At 47.4% G+C, this 20,630-nt stretch overlaps 1 protein-coding gene across 3 annotated transcripts in view; it reads right to left on the bottom strand.

Annotated features, from left to right (window-relative positions):
* Positions 1 to 20,630, bottom strand: part of LOC135895998 (polyunsaturated fatty acid 5-lipoxygenase-like) — a 443,319-nt gene that overhangs the window by 12,029 nt on the left and 410,660 nt on the right. For all 3 annotated transcript variants that reach the window (XM_070535007.1, XM_070535009.1, XM_070535008.1), the window contains 8 exons: positions 18,883 to 19,015; positions 18,304 to 18,399; positions 18,120 to 18,216; positions 16,218 to 16,335; positions 15,284 to 15,376; positions 6,659 to 6,719; positions 4,466 to 4,571; positions 4,307 to 4,398 (listed from right to left, as the gene is read on the bottom strand). In XM_070535007.1, the coding sequence (XP_070391108.1) occupies positions 4,307 to 4,398; positions 4,466 to 4,571; positions 6,659 to 6,719; positions 15,284 to 15,376; positions 16,218 to 16,335; positions 18,120 to 18,216; positions 18,304 to 18,399; positions 18,883 to 19,015 (796 nt within the window). The remainder of the gene's footprint in view (positions 1 to 4,306; positions 4,399 to 4,465; positions 4,572 to 6,658; positions 6,720 to 15,283; positions 15,377 to 16,217; positions 16,336 to 18,119; positions 18,217 to 18,303; positions 18,400 to 18,882; positions 19,016 to 20,630) is intronic.

Here is a 20,630-nt window from a genome sequence, read left to right on the forward strand (position 1 = left end):
TTTTCGTCCATCCGGTGGCGGTCTTACCGTGCTCCCCGCCTGCTGTGCAGATGGATGATAGAGACGGCCACAGTTGCCTGATATCACGAAATGAACAGTGTGAAACGTGCACGGCGATAAGCGCGGTCCCTAAAATATTTCGTATCAGCAATATCAGCGTTTACGTCACTCAAATTATGCTGCCTTGTCTGCTCTCCCGGCGTCGCAGAGTTCGAACTCTTTATTCTGTGCTGTTGGACGAAGCTACGACATTTGCGTGTATTTAGCGGTGCAAGTTCATATAGCGTGGATCGTACTGAAGGACTGAACGAACTTAACATCAAGGCCGTGATAATTGCCGTGTAAGTGTAAAAACCGTGTGAACGCGTAAAGCCACAGCGCATGTATCCGCAACTCCTCAGGCTTCCAATCTGCCTCAGTGATAGTTCCGTCTTCACATGTTTTAATTATCGGCAAGAAAAGTCGCAATATACTTATCCAGAAAGTGCTCAGGCGAGGAGACAAAATCTTTACAATGATATTCATTGCATGTTTAGAAGAAATATTCGTGCTGTTATACTGCGTAGGATTAGGAGCGACGATCACCGGCGAATGTCTCAGTAACCTTCAGCTTGCCGATCGCATTGTCCTGTTCAACAACGCTGGGGACACATTGCATTAGTTTATTGAGGACCTCAATCGAGAAAGTGTAAGAGTAGGCTGAAGATTACTATGCAGAAGACAAAGCTAATGTTGAATAATTTATCCAGCGAAAAAAAAATTACTCATCGGCAGTCAACCTTAAGAGCATGTGTAGGAGCAAGTTTCTCTAGGTTATAATTACTCGTAGAGAGCCCTGATCATGACAAGGAAATTTACAGAAGTATGAAAATGGGTCGGAGCGCATACGGCCGGCAAAGTGCAAATATAATTGGGAGCATCCGCTATCTCTGAAAAAGAGTCTACAATCATTCCATTCTTTCTGTACTATGATATCAAACAGAAACTTGGAGGTTAACACCGAAACCTTAAAATAAGTAGAGTATCGCTCAGACAAGCGATGAAACCAAGAATGTTAGACCTAACGTTAAGACACAGGAAGAGAGCGGTGTCGATCAGAGAGCAAACTGTGGTAGTAGTAGTTGAAAAGGAAAACTTGGAGCTGGGCAGGCCAGGGAACTCGTATGGCAGGTGATCGGTGGTCCATTAGAAATATGGAGTGGGTGCTAGCGCGAAAGAAGCGCTGTGGAGGACGGCCGAAAATTAGGTGGGGTAATGTAGTGAGCGTAGTAATGTAGTGTAGTGTAATGTAGTGTATGTTTATGACGTTTTGCAACATCCAAAACACCTCCAGAATTTCAGCAGATTGTTACTCTGGAGCCACAGCTCACTGTAAGGTCGCATTGGCATGTTTACAGAACGGCGTCAGGCTCCGCTTGGATACCGCCCCTCCCACCTTAGCACCATACTATATGTGCAGTGACTACTCTGAAGAAAATGCGTCAGTGTCGCAAGATCGATGACTGGGACCAATTTGATCCGAAACCCGCTAAAACGTTCAACCACTATTGGCTTCGTGTACTGTGATGTGGAGTATGCGGACGAGCACTTCAGCATCGGGACGATGTTGGCTGATTAGCCTTGACTTCTATGAAGTCAAGGCTAATCTACTACTTGGGTCTGCTACTGCTAATCTGCTACTTGGGCTATCACAGACAGCGTAGTAAGGGGTTTCAGGCCCTGACGCCACGAACCTATCGTTTATTACCGGTTAAAATTTATATGTACGCGCCTTCGTGCATTTCGTCTCTGTCAGAAAACGGCCACCTGAACCTGCGAAACAAACTCTTGACCTGGCGCGAAGCATCAACATGTTTAATCAGCGGGGGAGAAGCCAAGAAAGAAGCGATGAACGCTGATACGATGTCAAAGCGTGACAAGAAGCGAAACTTGCAGGTGTGGATTTTATGCAGCGAAGTTTTCTGTCCTAATATGAGGGTGTGGGTAGCCACGGCTTCTTTCTGCATTTCTTTTTTAGTGCTGTTTTAATAGTCCTTCGTGCACTCGACAGTTATCCTATGAGAAAGGAGTGTGCGTTTCGGTTGTCGGTTGGCGGTGGATGACATCGTCGACCAGCGCCTTAGACGGTACCGGCTGCCGAGGGAGCTGGAGCCTATTAGAACCCCACTTGCAACCGTGTGCAGCGGAATCACATGTCATACCAATGAACGTACGGATGCCGGGACCCTCGCCTTGAAACCATAGAAAAATATATTATGGAGCTTTTGTTTTTATTTCCGTAATTAGTATCGAAATATAGACATTTAGTCGCTGTTTAATACGGTGATGGTGGTGACGTGTACAGGCGGGGTTAGCCTGGCGGACCTGGCCGGTAATTGCTCCGACTTTGCGTCTCTCTCTGCGCCAAATATGTCACCATGTGTCCATCAGTCCTGCCTCTCACAGAAATGTGAGAAGAATGAGTAACACTTCCATTGCAATTCTTTTGACGGAAGTGCGGTGAACAGGCGAGGGCGGTTGCGCCTGTCGGCGCTGTAGCACATGCCCGGAAAAGGAAGCTGTCGAATAGGGGTGTGCAGTGATTTGCCCTAAGAATATAGCCTCAAATACATATGCATGATGTGCGATCATGCTATCAGCTGACCATTCTTATTTTATTTCTTCCCGTTTAATCCGAGCTTTGCTTCCTCCTCGCTCTCATTCGACGCCGTAAGTTAAATGCGCTGCTACTTCGGCTGCACCATCATCTCAACTGATAGTTTTTTTTTGGCTAAGAAATTGCGTACGAACAACGCAGCTTATTGAATTCCGCCCCAGATTCCTCCACAGATGTATGGCTCCTTTGAATGGGCACTGCTACGTCGTTACAGTTACAGCTATTACTTCTGATATGAGTCGTTAAGGGACTGCAATATCAGTCTATAGGCACACAATACGTTCTTTATATTTTGTCTCTTACTTTTGCGTGTGCTAACCACAAATAACGTTCAAATAGAGTGATTAAAAATTAACCGTCACATCCGCGCCGAGCTACCGTCGTAAGTAGCCTTGCACAGACGCGGCTGAGCCGTTGCGCCAACACTGCGCTCAGTTTGGCCACAGCTGTCTGCTCCCAAGTTCCCCTACTACGTGAAGCCTATGAATGAATGTTTCATATGCGCTATCATGACCATCAGTGGCGCTGGTCAACACTTCCAGTACTATATCTACTTGACACACACTAGGTGACCATCGCTGCCGCAGCTCGAATGGTAGAGCACGCATGCGTAACGCAGGAGGCGTTGGTTAGGCTGCCACCTGCGGCACTTGTCTTTATAGCATTTTCACATCCTTTGCCCTTATTATTTGCACACTTCAATTAAAAATATCAGTTATTTTACCCTATGATTTCAACCGCTTAATTATCCATTGGCTTAATAACACAAATTAAGCCAATCATTTGCCCAGTTCTCGCTCACTCTACTTATAGTTTGACAGAAGAACTGAAAATCTAGCGAGTTGATTTCGATTCATTGTTGTCTGTAGCACTGTCTGTACTCAAGTCCTTTTTGCCCGTTGTTCCCCTGTCACGTTGCAGGTCATAATGACTTAATGTTCGGCACCGCATGCACCCGAGGGCACGTTCAACAAAACCGCCAAATGTACAGCTGCGAAATGAATCATGCAAGGCGCTCGATAACATAGGGGCAGAAGGTCCATCAACTGCTTACGTATCTTCCACCGCATAAGACTGAATGGGCGACAGCTTTCTCGATCCTCCACGTCTCTCAGCAACCCAAGACCACACCGCCATAATCATGTAAGTTTCAAAAATAAAGCGATTAAAAATGACCGGCGTGCCGAAAAACAAGCACGATGCCCAATCAGTATGTCTATCCGTTTTGTCAGTGTGCACCTTCTTGCACGCTCTGTAGGATTAAAATTGCTTAAATTTACGTCCCTATGATGAAAACGTCATATTACTTGGCCCTCGCGTACATTGCCTCCAAGCGTTGTCAACGAGCAAACCCACTATCTGAGCACCCTTCACAATCCATCCCGGCCAAATCAATCAATCTGCTTACGTGCGAGTGATCAGTTTTGTGGCTGAGTCACGAAGGTAACCTGCATCAAGCCCGCGGCTTTCCACTACTAAATGCGAAAGCATTTCTATGCCGACCTAACGAGGAACCCCCTCCTTCTGGCACGTAAGACGAATCGCTATAGAGAAAATATGCGTAAAACGAAATAAACTTGAAAGCGAGAACGTTGGCGATGGTGAGTTTCGAACATTGTTCGCAGAGGTATGGTAATAGAAAACGCTTACCTTTAGTCCAACGCCCGTCAGGTGGCGTTCTTTGACGAGTTCGTCTCTCCACTGCTGCAGTTCGTAGTCGTTATCGAGCTTTTCTGGTGTGTCTGTGTAATGTCGATCGTAATGAGTTTCGAGTGAAGAAAAGTGGGATGAGTAAATGCTGCTGCCTACCATAGTAATAGTTGACCACCTTGGCGACGTATCTTCTGATCGCCGCGTTGATCCTAATTGCGTCGTCCCGGTACGGGTACCACGGGAGAACCTCCGAACTGAGTACCTGTGGTTGGAACATGTAACATGTTAACGTAACGTCGATCAACATTGGTATTCGTTGTGTGTAATCGGCTTTAGGGCTGATAATATTTTATTCTCGCATAATCTTCAAGAGCAAGCGCGCTTAATTTCGACCCCCCTTGCCAGCGATCGGCGCAGCCCGGGCTGGTATGATAGCCATAGCGGGCTCACATTGGTGGAGACAACAGGCTGAGCACGTTATCGCAGTAATTCTTTCCGCAGGTTCCCACAGTCCTTATAAAAGATGGCTGCTCCCTAGAAACGCTGCACGTTCGGGTCTGCAGCAAAAAAAATAAATAATAATAAATCCCTGGTCTTACTTTTGAGGCTGGCTACAAAGTCTCACGTGCTCTCGAAGGCTTGGCACCTTCGCGCCGTAAAACCCAGAAGCTGGCTCTGCTCAACTAAAACTTGTTGCTGGACAACTTCGTTCGCTACACTGAAGCAAGGTTGCAGTGCAACATGGGCAAGGATAAGAAAGGACAGTGTGCTCCACTCACTCCCTTATCATTTTGTCCATGTTGCGAAGCACCTTTCATCCGGCTTCGCGTGCCTACATGTACGTTAGAGAACAATTTATTCTCATATCACAACTAGCTAAATAAACGTAGAATGGAGCAGTTAATGCAAAGTAGTCCAGGCGAACGTCTCATAAAAAGGCATCAATATATTCGAGTATTGAATATACAAAGCCTGAAATGCTTTTTGGCAATATGTAACGTTAGCGGATGTTTCGTGCTCTGCGCACACTCGCGAACAGATAATTGTAACATTTGTACATTGTATATACTGAAAGAATTACTTTTTGACAGGCTAGTTGGTTCTTACTGGATTCTGCAGTATACTGCGTGAAATTTGCACCGTAAGATGCTAAAGAAAGGAAAGCCACGAGAGGAAAGACAAAAAGCTGTGCTCTTTCCTTTCATGTCTCTCTTTTTTTCGCACCAGATGCAGTGCATATTTCTCGCAGTGCACTACAGAATTATATACGTAGATACACTTGCCAAGATGACCGATACTTGTGTTTATAGCACCGAATCTTTCCCGAAATTCATTCGAAGTTCCTTTGGGATGGGGAAGCTGACACGAATAAATGATCTCTGGATTGCTTTTACTACAGAGGCGTACATTTGAAAATGACTAGACAAAGTAATTAGATAAGGAATTATGCAAGTTAGGCTAATTACGTTCTAACCAAAGAGTCATGCGATCTTGAATAGTTAAACGATCACGAAGCGAGTGAAACAACGGCTTGAAAAGGACGCTCGCTTGGTTCTCGCCCACCGATAAGGCGCAAGCATTCACGCTCTTGTCCCTTCGTCTTGAGAATGAGGCTCACAGACGTCGGACAACGCCTGTTCCCTCTTGTAATCTCTCTCTTTAAAACCAGCCGCCAGCGACAACACCCGCACGTGACGTCACTGCACTAACCCTTTAAAACTAACACGCCGAGGATGACGAGGCCGCCTTTGACGAAGATAGGTCCACCTATCGAAACGTTGGCCAGCCTGTCTGAGGCACTTCAACCCTGTTTTAAAAAAGTTTATACCACAGTGTGCCATTCCATCTGCCAGCCCCTTTCTTGTTTTTGGACGTCCCTCATGGGCGTTTACTATGAGCGTGACAGTCGCGCTCATGGGCCGTTCAGTTTCGCTTTCCTGTGTGAGATTGGTTGGATTTCTTTATGCTACAAAAATTAGCAGCTTCAGCTTAGTATTCAAGTTCAAGTATTCGCCACGGCCGTACAGCATCGGCAGAATGGCCGAGGTGTATTATCTCAGTTTGACAACCTGTTGGTCGAAAGGTTGAATCCTCGCGGCACAAAGAGATTCTTCTTGGGTAATTTTTTTCGCAAATGATTTCAGGATATGAGCGAAGTACGGGGGGCGGTGAACATCAAAACGACCGCATGTGTGAGCCCATAGCAGCTATCGCTGTCAAACTGCACATAAACTGATGCGCAATAGAGGAAATGACCTGCATAGTTCTAATAAAACATATAGTATCGGAGCCTGCTTCCCACACGTAGCAAGATTCCACGCAGTCAAAATGTTACGACGTCGAACTCACCCCCCTTGACTCTATGTCCTTCTCCGGGTTTCCATGTACATCGAGCCTCCAGACATCTAGACTGTTCAAGAAAAAAAGAACGAAGAGCACTGTTTTCAGAGCACTAAGTTGCTTTAAGTGGATTGCATGCGACATGAGGCCACCTCCATAGTTAATTTATTGACATACTTTGGGGTGTTCAACGAGACCTGACCTGTTTCGTCATTTCAATTATACATAGGTCATGTATGTGTCCATTCAAAGGGCATTGAGAATTTTCTTGATTTGCCTTTTCAGGTATTTTTTATTGTATGAGTCATCAACGGCGCATTTCGAAGAACTTGAGCTCTTCCGATCAATTGGACAGGCTATGCTCTCGTGAAAGTGCTCTAGTGAACGGTTATACTCTCGTGAAATAGTTGTATGCTGTTATTCTGAAGGTTCTACTTAAGCGTTAAAGGGATATTTTTTAGCTCAAGTTGTGTCTCAAAACCAATGTCTCTGATTCGACTGAGTTCTCTCTACAGAACGCATGCCATTCCGCAAAACTAAATTCACCTACAAAAAAGAAAGTTTTGCCGGTCATATACTTTCGCGCTACATTTAGCTGTTTTCTATCAATGCGTATATGTTCTCTTTCATATAACTTAATATTGTATGAGCTTTAAATAAACGTATGTCCGTATGACTGCGTCCTATATGCGTAAAAATTTGGAGGACGCGTAAGCTCCGCCTATATATATATACAGTAAAAGCTCGTTAATTCGAACCGCAAGGGGAAGCCGCTTCAGTTCGAATTAACGAAAGTTCGAACTAACGAAAGTGAAGGAGAGCAACAGTACACTGCGATTTGGAAGCAGTAGGGCATGTCAGAAATTTGGCGAGTCAAAAAGTGATGGCGTGTGCCCGCGGCACACGCCATCTTCGAGTCGAAGCTCTGGGTCCGACTGTGCCACACCACCGATGTCCAATGAAACGAACGTTAGCCGAGGCTTAATACCATCACAATGAATCGCGACGGCCGATGCCTCCTAAGCTGAAAACAGAGGTGCACAACCGATGAAGACTGCCGAGACAAAGACGCTGAACATTTGAAGGTGGCGAAGGCGCTGATTCGTTGGTTCTTGATTGCAAGCGCAGCTGCGACGTACTTGATTCGCTGTGTTTTGGCGCTTGCCGTGCCATCTCCGCACAGCATTAGCAGCTGTACAAGATTTGCGAAGCCTCCGTGATTCGCAACGGGCAAGAAGTCTCGGAGGTTACTTAGAACGGAGAGGCGGCAGCCGCCGCTGCCTTCTGGCTGACCCCGCGTCGGTTAGATATTTTCCGATTTTGCCTTCTCTCGCCGTTCCCTCCGTTTCGGAGGCAATACAGCCTTGTGTGTAGGCAGTAGGCGCGTTTCTCTGGCCGTGTGCCAGGCGAGCGTAGTTCGAATTATCCGTGAGGGAACCTTCTCGTGTTCGAATTAACGGACTTCTTTTACATAGACTTCTGTGGAGCTTGGCCGGACCAAATTGTACAGTTCGAATTATCAATAAATTCGAATTATTGAAGTTCGAATTAACGAGCTTTCACTGTATAATATATATATATATATATATATATATATATATATATATATATATATATTCCCTCTCAAATGAAACAAATATCCTTCAAATTGGTCCAGTGGTTCTCTCATTAAAGCATTTATGCGCTTTAAACATATTTGAACGGGGAAATTGGAGTTGGCCCCGAGGTAGAGCTTCCTGGTAAATAAGTTCTTAGAGTACGAAAAAGCATTACAAGAGTATTGCGCAGGCTCCACGCATGTGGGAGTCGATGCTGTGCGAGACATTTTAACGCGATAGCGTTAAGGAGCTCGTGTCGCAGAAAAGCCGGTGTCGTCGGCGTCGGGTGTCGGCGTCGGCGGCGTTGACCGTGAGCGATAAATCACGGCACGCTCTTCATAAATAAAAAGCAACTTCCAAGATTGGCCCGGTGGGAATCGAACCCAGGTCTCCGGAGTGTGAGACAGAGACGCTACCACTCAGCCACGAGTTCGATGCTTCCAAGCGGTGCAAACGCGCCTCTAGTGAATGCGGTGTTGCCTTCGAAACCAGCCGTGGAAAGTTATACTGCGGTGTATATCGGTAATTATGAACATGTAACGTACAGAAGTCACAATTACACGAGTTGCGAAGTGCGTTTCCGCTGCATTTCTTTTGCGCTTTCCGCACACGCAGAGCCATCTTGCGGCAAACACAGAAGACCCCCTCCTCTCAATGTACGGCGCTGCCCCGACAGGAGGCGCGCCGCGCGCGCATTGGGACCGCTGCCAGGCGCGTCGCGGGACTCCCTCTCCCCTGACGACGCTTCGCCGTGCTTCCGGTTTAGATTACTATCTATCTCTCTGCCCGTGCCGATCACGGCGTAGATCGTTTTCCCTCCGAGACACCGAGTTCTTTGGTTCGTTTCGTTCGCTCAGGCGCACGTTTCGTTGTCGCGCCGAACGCTGCGTTGCTCGACGTTCACCGCGTGATAGGTGGGCGCATCGTAAGTGATTGCTGTGCCGTAGCGCATTGTCTTATACCCCTTGGCGGGTCGACGGGAACGCTGTCGCGTCCCACTCTTGAAGGCGAAGCTTAAGCGTCCTCCAATTTTTGTTTGTAATAATAATAATAATAATAATAATAATAATAATAATAATAATAATAATAATAATAATGCGAGCACACGCATGTGTGACGCCAGTGTGTGTTTGGGGCAGCAGCAGCAGGACGACGACAGTGGCGACGATCGTTTGACGGGGACGACGTGATTTCTACTCCGGCCGTTCGAAGCGAGACGCGCCGATTGTCGGTTTCTACGTAAGCACTGGGCAGGCGTAAGCGAGAGAAGTACGAATTCTGGCGCCATATGTGACTAAGTATTTTCAAATCTTACGTACCTATGTCATATGGTCTGTGTTAAAACGAGCATGAAATTTGCATTCTGGCGAAGAAACGGTTAAACCTATTTATTCTAGGCCGATCACGAAGATGGTACAATGTTGCACCACTTTAATATAGCAATAGCTGTTACGAGGAAAGTACTGGGGCATGCGGATCGACCTTGAAGGCCATGCAGCCCAACAAAAATGTCAAAGCGCTGGGGAGAAAAGAAGAAGACGACGAATCTGCTGCTAGCCTGTCTGAGTAGCTCTGCCTACATTTATCGTTATTTTCTGGTAATATTACTGGTCAGAACGGTTCAAGACGTCTGTCGACTCGAAAAGGTACCTTCCGTATCGGAGACCGACGGGTGCTGCCCCACCCGCCGCCTCACAAGGTGCTAGAAGGAACCAAGCTGGCACCGACGAGCACCCCGCCATGACCTCCCAAGGGCCGACACCGGGTCAGAAACGCCAGCTGGTTTGTACAAGCCAGCCTGACTGCAAGCGACAAGACACTGGTGAATCTGAAGACGAGTCAACTATCATCGACGACGACAACGTGGCAAACCCTTCAGACCTGGACATGGACGAGGGTGGCTTCCGAATTGTGCGCCATCGTAAAGACAGGGCGGAGGGCATTCCAGTGTTAATCACTGCAGCATCCGAAAGAGATGATTTAAGGCAAGTAAACCCTATTGTCCTGTATTCTGAGCTTGAAAGGATTCTCGGTGGAGCACCAGTGAAGAGCCACTTCACAGCACAGGGTGCATTGCTCTTAGATGTAGAGACAGAAGGACAAGCCAACGTCCTTCTAGAGACCAAGAAAATCGGCGGCATAGTCATATCTGCCCGTGTCCCACACAGTTACATGAAAAATACGTGCATTGTTAGAGGAGTCCCAAAATGGTACTCGGATGAAGAGCTACTCACCTACCTGAGACCTCAGGGCGTGTTCCATGCAAGAAGAATCATCCGTCGGGTCCAAACCTCGTCATGTGAGTGGGAGTCAAGGCGCACTAACACGGTGGTTCTCACATTTGCTCCAAATACTGAACGCCCGGAGAAGATCAACCTTGGTTTCACAAGACACGAGCTTGTCGACTACGTGGAGACACCACCACGCTGTTTTAAGTGTCAGCGCTTCGGACATATCGCTAAGTACTGTCGTGGGGAACAGAGGTGCAAGCGCTGTGGGGGACCTCATGACTTTAAGACGTGTGCTAGTAAAGACAACTTTGTGTGTGCAAATTGCGGCGGTGATCATCCTGCTAGCTACGGTCGATGCCCTGCGCGGACAACTGCTCAGCGAAGAAATAAGTTGTTTGTTCTGGGTCCAAAGAGTGCAAGCGCGCCATCGAACACGAAGAAGACATCCAGAGCGCCACAACTGCCTGGTTTGGAAACAGAATACGCATCCCACTTCCCGCGTCTCACACCGATAAATGAAGTTACTGAGCCAACGCAAACGGTCTCAGCGGCTGAGAAACCTGTTCGAAAAGAGCCCGAAAAACGCACCTATGCGGCCGCAGTAAACCGACCTCAAGTACCACTTGGCAACAGTCAGCAGGAAAACTGCCAGCATGTGATACGCGCTTTGTTCACGGCACTACGTTCCCACGTTGCGAAGATGCCTGCTAGTTCGACGAAGGATATGCTGGAAGCAGTGCTGGCTCTTGAGTCAGTAATACTCTGCTCTACTTCCACATACACTCAATAGCATAATGGCAATGTCTCGCCCACTTGGTCCATTCCGTCGTCCAAAAGTGCCCTTAATAATGCAATGGAACTGCGCCGGTATTCTACAGCGTCTTTCTGAACTCAGCCTTTTCCTTCGAGACATACCTATACCAATTCTAGCCCTCTCGGAGGCCGGTCTCCCAAATGGAAGGACGATCCCAGGGTACATCAGACATGGAAATCCGAGTATACCATCATTTGCGAATGGAAGTGCGATGATATACATCAGGCGAGAAATACCTCACGTCACCTTACCAGTGCAAGACCTTTGTTCTACCTTCTTGGAAGTCGCCGCTGTGCAAGTGTGCCTAGGAAAACGAAAACTCAGTGTGGTGTCGGTGTACATAAGTCCGCGCAGGAAGGTCTCCATGGAGGCGTTCATAAAGGACCTCTGCATTCGTTGCCCCTCTCCTATAATAATCTGTGGCGACTTTAACGCACATCATTCGCTTTGGGGAGATAAGACTGCAGATTCCCGAGGCAAGGAACTTGTCACAGCCGCGGATGCTGCTGACTTATGTATCGCGAACGATGGCAAACCGACTTTCTTCAGGCCACCGGATTCATGGAGTGCCATAGACCTCGTTATCCATTCTCCAGACCTTGTCGTATCGTCAACAACGGCCCCAGACAGGATGGGCAGTGACCACTTTCCGATCTTCACGAACATCACCGGATTTCACACTGCTGGACGACAATTCTGTGCTGTGACCCGCTGGGACACATACAGAGAAGCATTGGACGAATCCCCTGGTGAGCTGTTCGCAGATATGCTGCGGAGCAAAAGAGTGGCTACCTCAATGTTGAAACTGCCAGATCATTTCCCTACTCCTGATTTGAAACTAAAGAACCTCTGCGCAGCGCGTAGGAGAGTGGAGCGGAAACTAATGAGAAAAACAGGCAATCCATCTGCGAAAACTGAATTCAACAGGATAAACGCTGTCATCCGTCGTCACACAACAAGGTTAAGACGAGTTCAATGGGCTGCTTTCTGTGAGAGTTTATCGGCGTTTACTCCCATGACAAGGATATGGGGAGTAATGAATAGCCTATCCGGAAAGATTCGCCTGCCCAGGCCATTCGAAGCACTGGCTTTAAAGCAAGGAAAAGATTTGCAAACCCTTGCAGAAGATTTTGCAGACGTCTACACATCTGGCAGATCAGCAGGAGTATCGAACCCTCTATTGTCTGAAGCATCGCATACCATGGATACGCCGTTCACCTTTCGTGAGTTGAATTTGGCGCTTAGCAAATTAAGAAGACGCTGTGCTGTGGGTCCCGATTCGATCAGCAATCAGATGCTGACAAATCTGCCATATGAGCGAAAACAAGCACTTCTGGACATATTTAATCACGTCTGGAGCACAGGAGAGATCCCAGAAGCATGGAAGACAGCATGGGTGGTGCCAGTGCTCAAGTCGGGAAAGGATCCTGCAAACCTCACCTCATACCGGCCAGTATCGCTAACATCATGCGCATCAAAGTTGATGGAAAGACTAATATGTACGAGGTTAACATGGTATCTCGAGCAAGGAAATAGACTGCCATCATGTATGATTGGATTTCGTCCACGGATGAGTGCCCAGGACAGTGTCTTGGATCTACTGAGCCATATCGAGCACCATCGCGCAGACGGCCTTTCCACACTCGCCATCTTTATGGACGTTGCCAAGGCATACGACTGTGTGCTTCATACAGGCGTCATCAACGGACTCCGAGCCATGGGCGTCTCGGGAAATGCTCTTCGATTCGTCCATGAATTTCTCAGGGATCGATGTGTCCAAGTTAAGCTCGGAAGTATAATGAGTGACAAGCGACGAATTTCCCTCGGCGTCCCACAAGGAAGTGTCCTATCCCCCTTGCTTTTTAACGTTGCCATGGCCAGCCTTCCAAATGCCCTGAAAGTAGGTCGGACGGCAGTTAAAATGTCCATCTACGCAGATGACATCTGCATTTGGATCTCGGGGTACCAGCACAAACGTTTGGCCCGAATAGCCCAGGCCGCAATCTCCACTATCGATCGCCACCTATCGACGCTTGGCCTATCTTTATCAGCAGAAAAATCGGCCTTCATGCTTTTCCCGGGAGTGAGACGCAAGTCAACGCGTCTGACGCTGAATATCAGAGGGCATTCAATTCTTCGTGCAACTCATGTTCGATTCCTGGGCGTCACCATCGACAACAAGCTGCTATGGCGTGGTGCGGTCGAAAGTGTTGTGGCTGCATCAGTGCAAAGAATCAACGCACTTCGTCGATTGGCAGGTATACGTTGGGGTAACAATCCTATATCCATGCTTAAACTGAACGCCGCACTGATAACAAGCCGCATTCTCTATCAGCTCCCTCTGATATCACCGTCATCGAGTCAATTCGAGCGCTTGGAGGCAGTGCACAGAAAGGGACTTCGCTTGGCGATGGGAGTTCCAACGGCGGCTTCAAACAAGAAAGTCACTAATGAGGCAGAGTCTCTTCCACTCCGCCTCTTGGCATCTCAGGCCTTGCTGACGCAGCTATTAAGGCTGGGCGAATCACGGGCAGGCACGGCGCTTCTCCGGCGGCTAAGAGCAAGAACTCGCTCACATTTCCATGCGGCGCTGAACACCTTCCGATTTTTAGGATTGGAATGGCCTAAACGAAGTCGCCTTGACCCGCCATGGTCTTTTCCGGACGTTACCTGCAGCCTCAATGTACCCCACCTACCGACGAAACGCACCATTTCAACTGCCGAAGCCAAGTTCATTGTGCTGGACCACTTGAGCACTGTGTTTCAAAGCCATCTACAAGTGTACACAGACGGTTCGGTGTGCGCACAAACAGATAGCTGTGCAGCGGCATTCTGCATACCATCCCTTGATGTGTCATGGTCTGGCCGACTGGATCGCGTAGTTTCCTCTACAACAGTCGAAAGTGCCGCAATCACCGCGGCTTTGCGGAAACTACGGGCCTTTTCTGCACGAGATGTCGTGGTGCTGACGGATTCCAAGTCAGCATTGCAGAGATTACATCGGGGCCTACCTCTAGAGAAATTTACAAGGCAGTCTCTGGCACTGATCGACGACCTAACGAGCAAAGGATTTAACATAAGGTTTCAGTGGATTCCATCACACGTAGGAATTGATGGGAACGAGGAAGCTGACGCTCTGGCACGCCTAGCGCTGACATCTGTCCCAAAAGTGAAAGCTCCAAAAGCTTTTCGAAACCCTAAGGGTGCAATCCGCCTTCACTTTAGAGAGATGTTCAAGAATCCACACGAATCCTGTGTGACTCATGGATTTACACGTGAACAAGCGACGCTTTTATACCGCATCAGGACCGACTCCGCGTACACCCCAGCTTGGTTATTCAAGACTGGGCTTCGCGCTTCCCCACTCTGTGTTTTCTGTGGTGACATTGGCGACATCGAACATTTCATTTGGCTGTGCCCTCAGTTTGACACGGAACGAAAAGTAATGGTTGACAACCTACAAAAAAGCGGTCTCACGCACAGGACCTTTGAAGATGTTGTTTTCCCCGGAGGGCCCACGGCATTGAGGAAGAGAGCGCAACGACTTCTGATAGCCTTCCTGCGAGACTCGGGCCTCATCGACACCTGGTGACACACCACTGATCTGAAATCGAAGGAGGATCAGGCGGAACAATTGCCGGCTATTTATGCCAGGCTAACCCCGCCTGCTTCAACATCACCACCACCACCACCACCACCATCAAAGCGCTGGCTGCCACGACAGCAGAATGCGAGACACTGGCACGTGACGAAAGCGCCAAACGTTTTAAAGAGCAAGTTGGCTGTTGCACGAAAAAGAATGCGTGTAATAGTAGCCTAATCGTAGCTATCGGGCTAGCATGCTGTAAGCCACAAGTTTGGTCCGACCATCGCTCACGCATTTATTTTTGTTGAAAAGTCCCGAAACGAGGCGTGACAGGAACCCACCTAGCTACCGCAAAGCCCATCAAATACGGCAAGGAATGCTTCGCATTAAAGTAACGGTGCTCACCCTCTGCGAATGATCTCGAACATCCCCTTGACTCCGACAGCCAGCGTCTTGTCCACCCAGCCTCCGGGGCTGACGAGCTTACTGATGCCACGCCTGCAAAAGTGCACACAATTCACCTGCTTTGATGTTTCTTTATTGACACGGAAGCATTGGCAAGTGGATCTTCGAACAAAGCATGAACAGGTAGTAATGGGGACAATCACCGGCGACGCCCATTTCCTGTTGGCGCATCGTTCCCAAGAAGAATGTATGCCAACTTGCCTAGGTTTTGGTTGGACAAGCAGGTTCCGCACCTTCCAGCCCAAAGTACAAAAGCACGACGACATAGAGACAGACATGCGTTTAGTGCGCCTTATTCGGTCGCTCTATCGCGGTTTCCGAGACATGCGATCGAGCATGATTCTTCTTTGGGCTGCTACGCGCTGTTTGTTGTTGGCCGCTTTCTCGGTACATATCTCACCAAGGAAGATGCTCTCCTTTAAAAAGTGTATTTTAGGCTGTTGAGGCGTTCAAGGCGAAGCAGAAAGCAAAAATTGCGCCGCAACGTTGAGGATGGTGTAAGCTAATGATATATTCTGTCCTTCAATAAATCAGTCGCTGCAAAGAAGCTGAGGCAGAAAATGCATCGGCAACTTCAGTTGTCTTTCTTATACATACGGCATAAATAAACAAATAAATAAATAAATAAATAAATAAATATTCGGAACTAATCGATATCATAATCGATACACGTCTTGCCTCCACTGTACCACTCCTTACTGTTCACAATGTCATAAAATCTTTTGAAGGAGGAGACCCTGGGCGATTTCTCATATAAATGAACGAATGAAAATAAATATGATGAATGAATGAATGGATGCACTCATTATTTGATTCGTATCACACGAAAGACGAATCGTTCTCAACTGCGGGATGAATGACAAACATGTCTTACGTGTTGATGGCAATCAAGAACAGGAAGTGTGGCGCCATGAGCTTGAACAGAGGGTGCGAAGGGCTCAGGTTGCGATGCGTGCAGACGGTGACGCCTTCCATCAGCAGATGCGTGAACCCTGCGGTGAGGAAGGCAGGGTGCAATGGGTGAACGAAACGATGCCTCGAGAGCGACGTAAGCAGTCGCAGCGATGCCTTCAGTAGTGGGCAGCACTAACATAGGCTGCCAAGGGGTGTGGCACTGGGCTGGTCGGTACTGCATCTTCTAGTGGAACACAGCACGAGGACTGAGGCACGCGCACAACAGGAGCGCCGTGTCGTGTGCGTCTCAGTCCTTGTTTCTCGCGCAGTTTTCTGCTACAAGACGCAAACATAGACATTCGCAGGTTTTCGTTAAGAGGAGGTCTACTAGAATATTGCTTCGCCTTTCTAATCTGGCTAATCCTACATCACGTAGCGTGCATTTCGAGGGCGTAGGGTACGTATTATGCGAGATGTGCGCTCGAACTTTCCACAGCGTCAGTTAATTAGGGGCTATATACACAAAACGTTTCTTACAACAATGCTCGAAAGCGATATACGGCGGTTATGCAAATTGTTTAATTGTGCCCTGAGAGAACTCAATCCACCCCGGCTTTCATATTTCATTGAGAGGGCGGGGGAAAGTAAGAGGTAACTCAAAGATCGCCACTGTCAAATGTCCCTTTTTTTTTCGCGCACGTGTTCATTGTTGTAGCCGTTGCTAAGCGCCCTTTGTCGTCATTCCCCACCCCCCTTTTCTCCTGTTATGCATGAGTTGCTGTGGAGAGACTGAAGTTGAAAGCACATCGGCGACTCGAGTTGCCTATTTCTACAGCAGAAACACAATAAAATGAACACCTATTAATATAAACTTTTGAAAACATACCTAAAATAAATAAATTGAGAAACACGAAATAAGGATAAGGATTCTACAAAGGAGAGTTAACGCGACATCTTGCCGCGCAGCTCCTAAATGCTCCGTACAACTTCTAGTCTTTATTCATTGGTACAAGTGTCCTGGTTCGTTCAAACACACAGGGCAGAGTACAGAGCAAAAGTGCGGTTTCTCATACATAGCTGATCAGGACCTGTGTCATCACAAAGACTGATTTAATAATGCGTGCACTAAAATGTCTTAGGGATGTATTCGCCTTTTGCTGCAGATAACTTGCTGACCATGGCCCAAATAAATGGTTGGTCGGAAGGGTCGTTTGGTAAAGCTTCCTAACTTTCATGTATTTTATTTGTGCTACTGCATATTTTTGACAATGAATAATAGTAAACGTTTTCGATTTCATGGTTACAGCAGCACCGCGGAAAGAGGAATGTCGCATCCTATACGGAAACATATTTGCATGTTACTTCCAGTCGAACCAGGCGAAGTAATGCCTCTATGTGCTGCAGAAAGTCTGCTGCTGCGTTGAATTTCGCATGCACATCAACTGCGCGCAACAGTGAACGTTTGACGTTACTGCCTTCGGATTACTTTTCCATACAACAGCGGGCAGGCACTTGTACTTTAACGTTGCAAATATCCAACTTGTATATATGGTTCAAACCCGCAATGATTTCATTGTGGGATTGCCCAGCCTTCGCGTTTTCATGTAGTCCGATGTGTCGCTGAGCAACCACTGAAATACTAAATTGTGGTGATTTGCTGATGCATCTTCCACGGATTTTGCATTGGCTTGAACTATTTCCTCCTTTTTAAAATCTGCCTGTGCATTGATGATAACTTCAAGAGCTAATTTGTCGTCGGTACAAGTTACTCACGGTCTCGGTTCTGCCCTTTAGCGAATATAGACTACTGCTTCAAAAATGCCATGGAATTTCGGTGCCGCCGAAAATCAATGCGGCAGTTTATGACACTTATGAGACTTACCTAGGTGCGAGCATGACTGGTGGTAGCTGGCGTCCGAGTTGTTGTAGTACATCTTGGCCGCTATCCACGTAAACGGTGGGTCGGAGGGCAGGAACACCTGGAGTGCGCAATGAAGAAGCAGCAGTTATCGACTGACAACTTAATTACGTGTGAATAGACAATCGGAGTAAGCACGAAGACATACGGGATTGTCTAGGCCTTTCTGCTGCCTAAGCTGTATAGCGATGGGCATCAGGTCGTTCCTCTTGTTCAGGAAGAAGAGCGCCATGGATCCCCACAGCTGGCAGGCCGTGAACGTAGGGCAAAAACGATGTCAGTTCGAGCTATCGCGCTCATGCACACACGTACAGATTCACACACGCACGCATGCGTGCAAGCGCACGCTTAAAATTGTTGCGCAGCTCATCCTTTCACAAACAGAATAAGGTGCACACAAATAATAACGACGCCTACAAGCGACAGTATGTCGCTACATCTATTTCATTTGTATGAGGTAATATTTGTGTACTTTCTATTGTCATTGCGAACGCTTCCGTAACCGACACATTTCTGATGTAATACAAGCTAGAAAACGTTTGTCAATCTGTACTTACATACATATTAATACAACATGCATTAGTATTACTGTGTAAGCAGTAATCAAACTGACAACGTAATTCCAGGGTTGTATTTGGTTTAACTGCTCAAAACAATGTCCTTCCTGCGGGTAGCAACTGTAGGATACGCGCAGATACGCAACATAACCTCTCTCTTTCGGACTCACCGTTTCCTTGGTCATGAGGGGGACACCTTCGACGAGTGCGATGTCCGTCATGAAGATTCTGTTTCTCTGCATTGCTTCGTCCAAGGTCATTCCTTCCAGGAATGGGCTGACCATGTATTCTTCCACGCCAAACCTAGACAACGTTGTCTTTTTGAATGGTCAAATCATGAGAATTTGACTTTTCGTATTCTTCTTATTATCCATCTCAAATTTCTGATGTTTTGATAACTTTGAATTGCCATATATTTTTAAGGCTGTAACAAATTTTTAAAATCAACATGTCTTTCTAGGCTGTGTAGCTTTCGAGGTAGATCAAATGACAAGTTTCTGTTTCAATAGCCCTGTCTCCGAATAACTGATACCATTGAGAAAAATGTGCGAGCAGTCAAAGAAACAACCTACAAATTACGTAGCTAAACATTTCGACAGAATTGCCTGTCTGGTTGGGAAATTGATTAGAACTTGAGACTGACTCCAACCTAATAACTGAATTTTATTAGCCCGACGTTTCGGAGCCCATTCGGCTCCTTCTTCAGGGGGTTGTTCTTCGGGGGGTGGCGGTGTGCCGCTTTTAAAGCGTCTTTTTTGAAGAAAGGAGGGGGGGGGGGGAACACGGGAGGTGGGGAGACACTCCACAGACGGAAAGGTGGGGGGGAACAAAAGGAAAGGGGGGTTGTGTTGTTGACCGCTTCCAAGGTGCTGCGATGACCGGTGCTGGGTGGAGTGCTCACGAGGGTGCCCTTGATGGGCCGCGGGGGGGGGGGGAGGTTACAGGGTCGCGCCGACGTTCTGTGTTGGTGAAACGAGCGGGAGTCTATCTGGCTGTGCGTCCTTTTCTTCTTTTCGTCATGTCGCCAAGGCCATGGACATAGACCGAGGGTAGGTTGCCCTTCACACGGTTTATGTTATTTTCCGTATTCTGAATGTGCCATGACTCCAGTAGTAGTCTCTTTCGCCAGTTCGTTTCTGTTTGAAGGATTTCAGTTTCCTTGAAAGCAATTTTGTGGTCGGCGACTTCAGAGTGTTCAGCGACGGCGCTGCGAATACGGTTGAATGTCCTGACGTCGTTCTCGTGTTGTCTGATCCTTTCTTTTAGATGTTTGGTTTCCCCGATGTACGACGCCGGACAGTCAGCACAACTGATTTTGTAGACGACGCCTTGAGCTTTTTCTTTTGGTGGACGATCTTTTGGTTTAGGGAGGAGGATATTGAAAGTGTTTATTGGTTTGTGCGCCACTTTGAGGCCTTCTTTTTTTAATATTCGGCTGAGCGCTTCGCTGGTACCTCTGATGTACGGGATGGACACTCGCTTCTGGGGTTGGGGAGAAGTAAACGGCTGAAGGTCCCGCATTTTGCTTCTTCTTTTTTATTGTCTGGTTGTCTTTCGAATGAAGTCATCTGTGTAGCCATTCCTCTTAAGTTCGTTGAGAACCGTTCTCTTTTCTTTCTTTAGATCCGATTCCGATGAGGAATGAGTTTCGGCTCGTTTGAATAAAGAATTTACAACAGACGCCTTGTGGTTTGCCGGATGGTCGGATTGGAAATGAAGATAGCGGCCTGTGTCTACCGAAAACCAACCCACACAGGCCGCTATCTTCATTTCCAATCCGACCATCCGGCAAACCACAAGGCGTCTGTTGTAAATTCTTTATTCAAACGAGCCGAAACTCATTCCTCATCGGAATCGGATCTAAAGAAAGAAAAGAGAACGGTTCTCAACGAACTTAAGAGGAATGGCTACACAGATG

The sequence above is a fragment of the Dermacentor albipictus genome, chromosome 3 (genome assembly GCF_038994185.2).
Source record: "Dermacentor albipictus isolate Rhodes 1998 colony chromosome 3, USDA_Dalb.pri_finalv2, whole genome shotgun sequence".
In the NCBI taxonomy this organism is placed as follows: Eukaryota; Metazoa; Arthropoda; class Arachnida; order Ixodida; family Ixodidae; genus Dermacentor; species Dermacentor albipictus.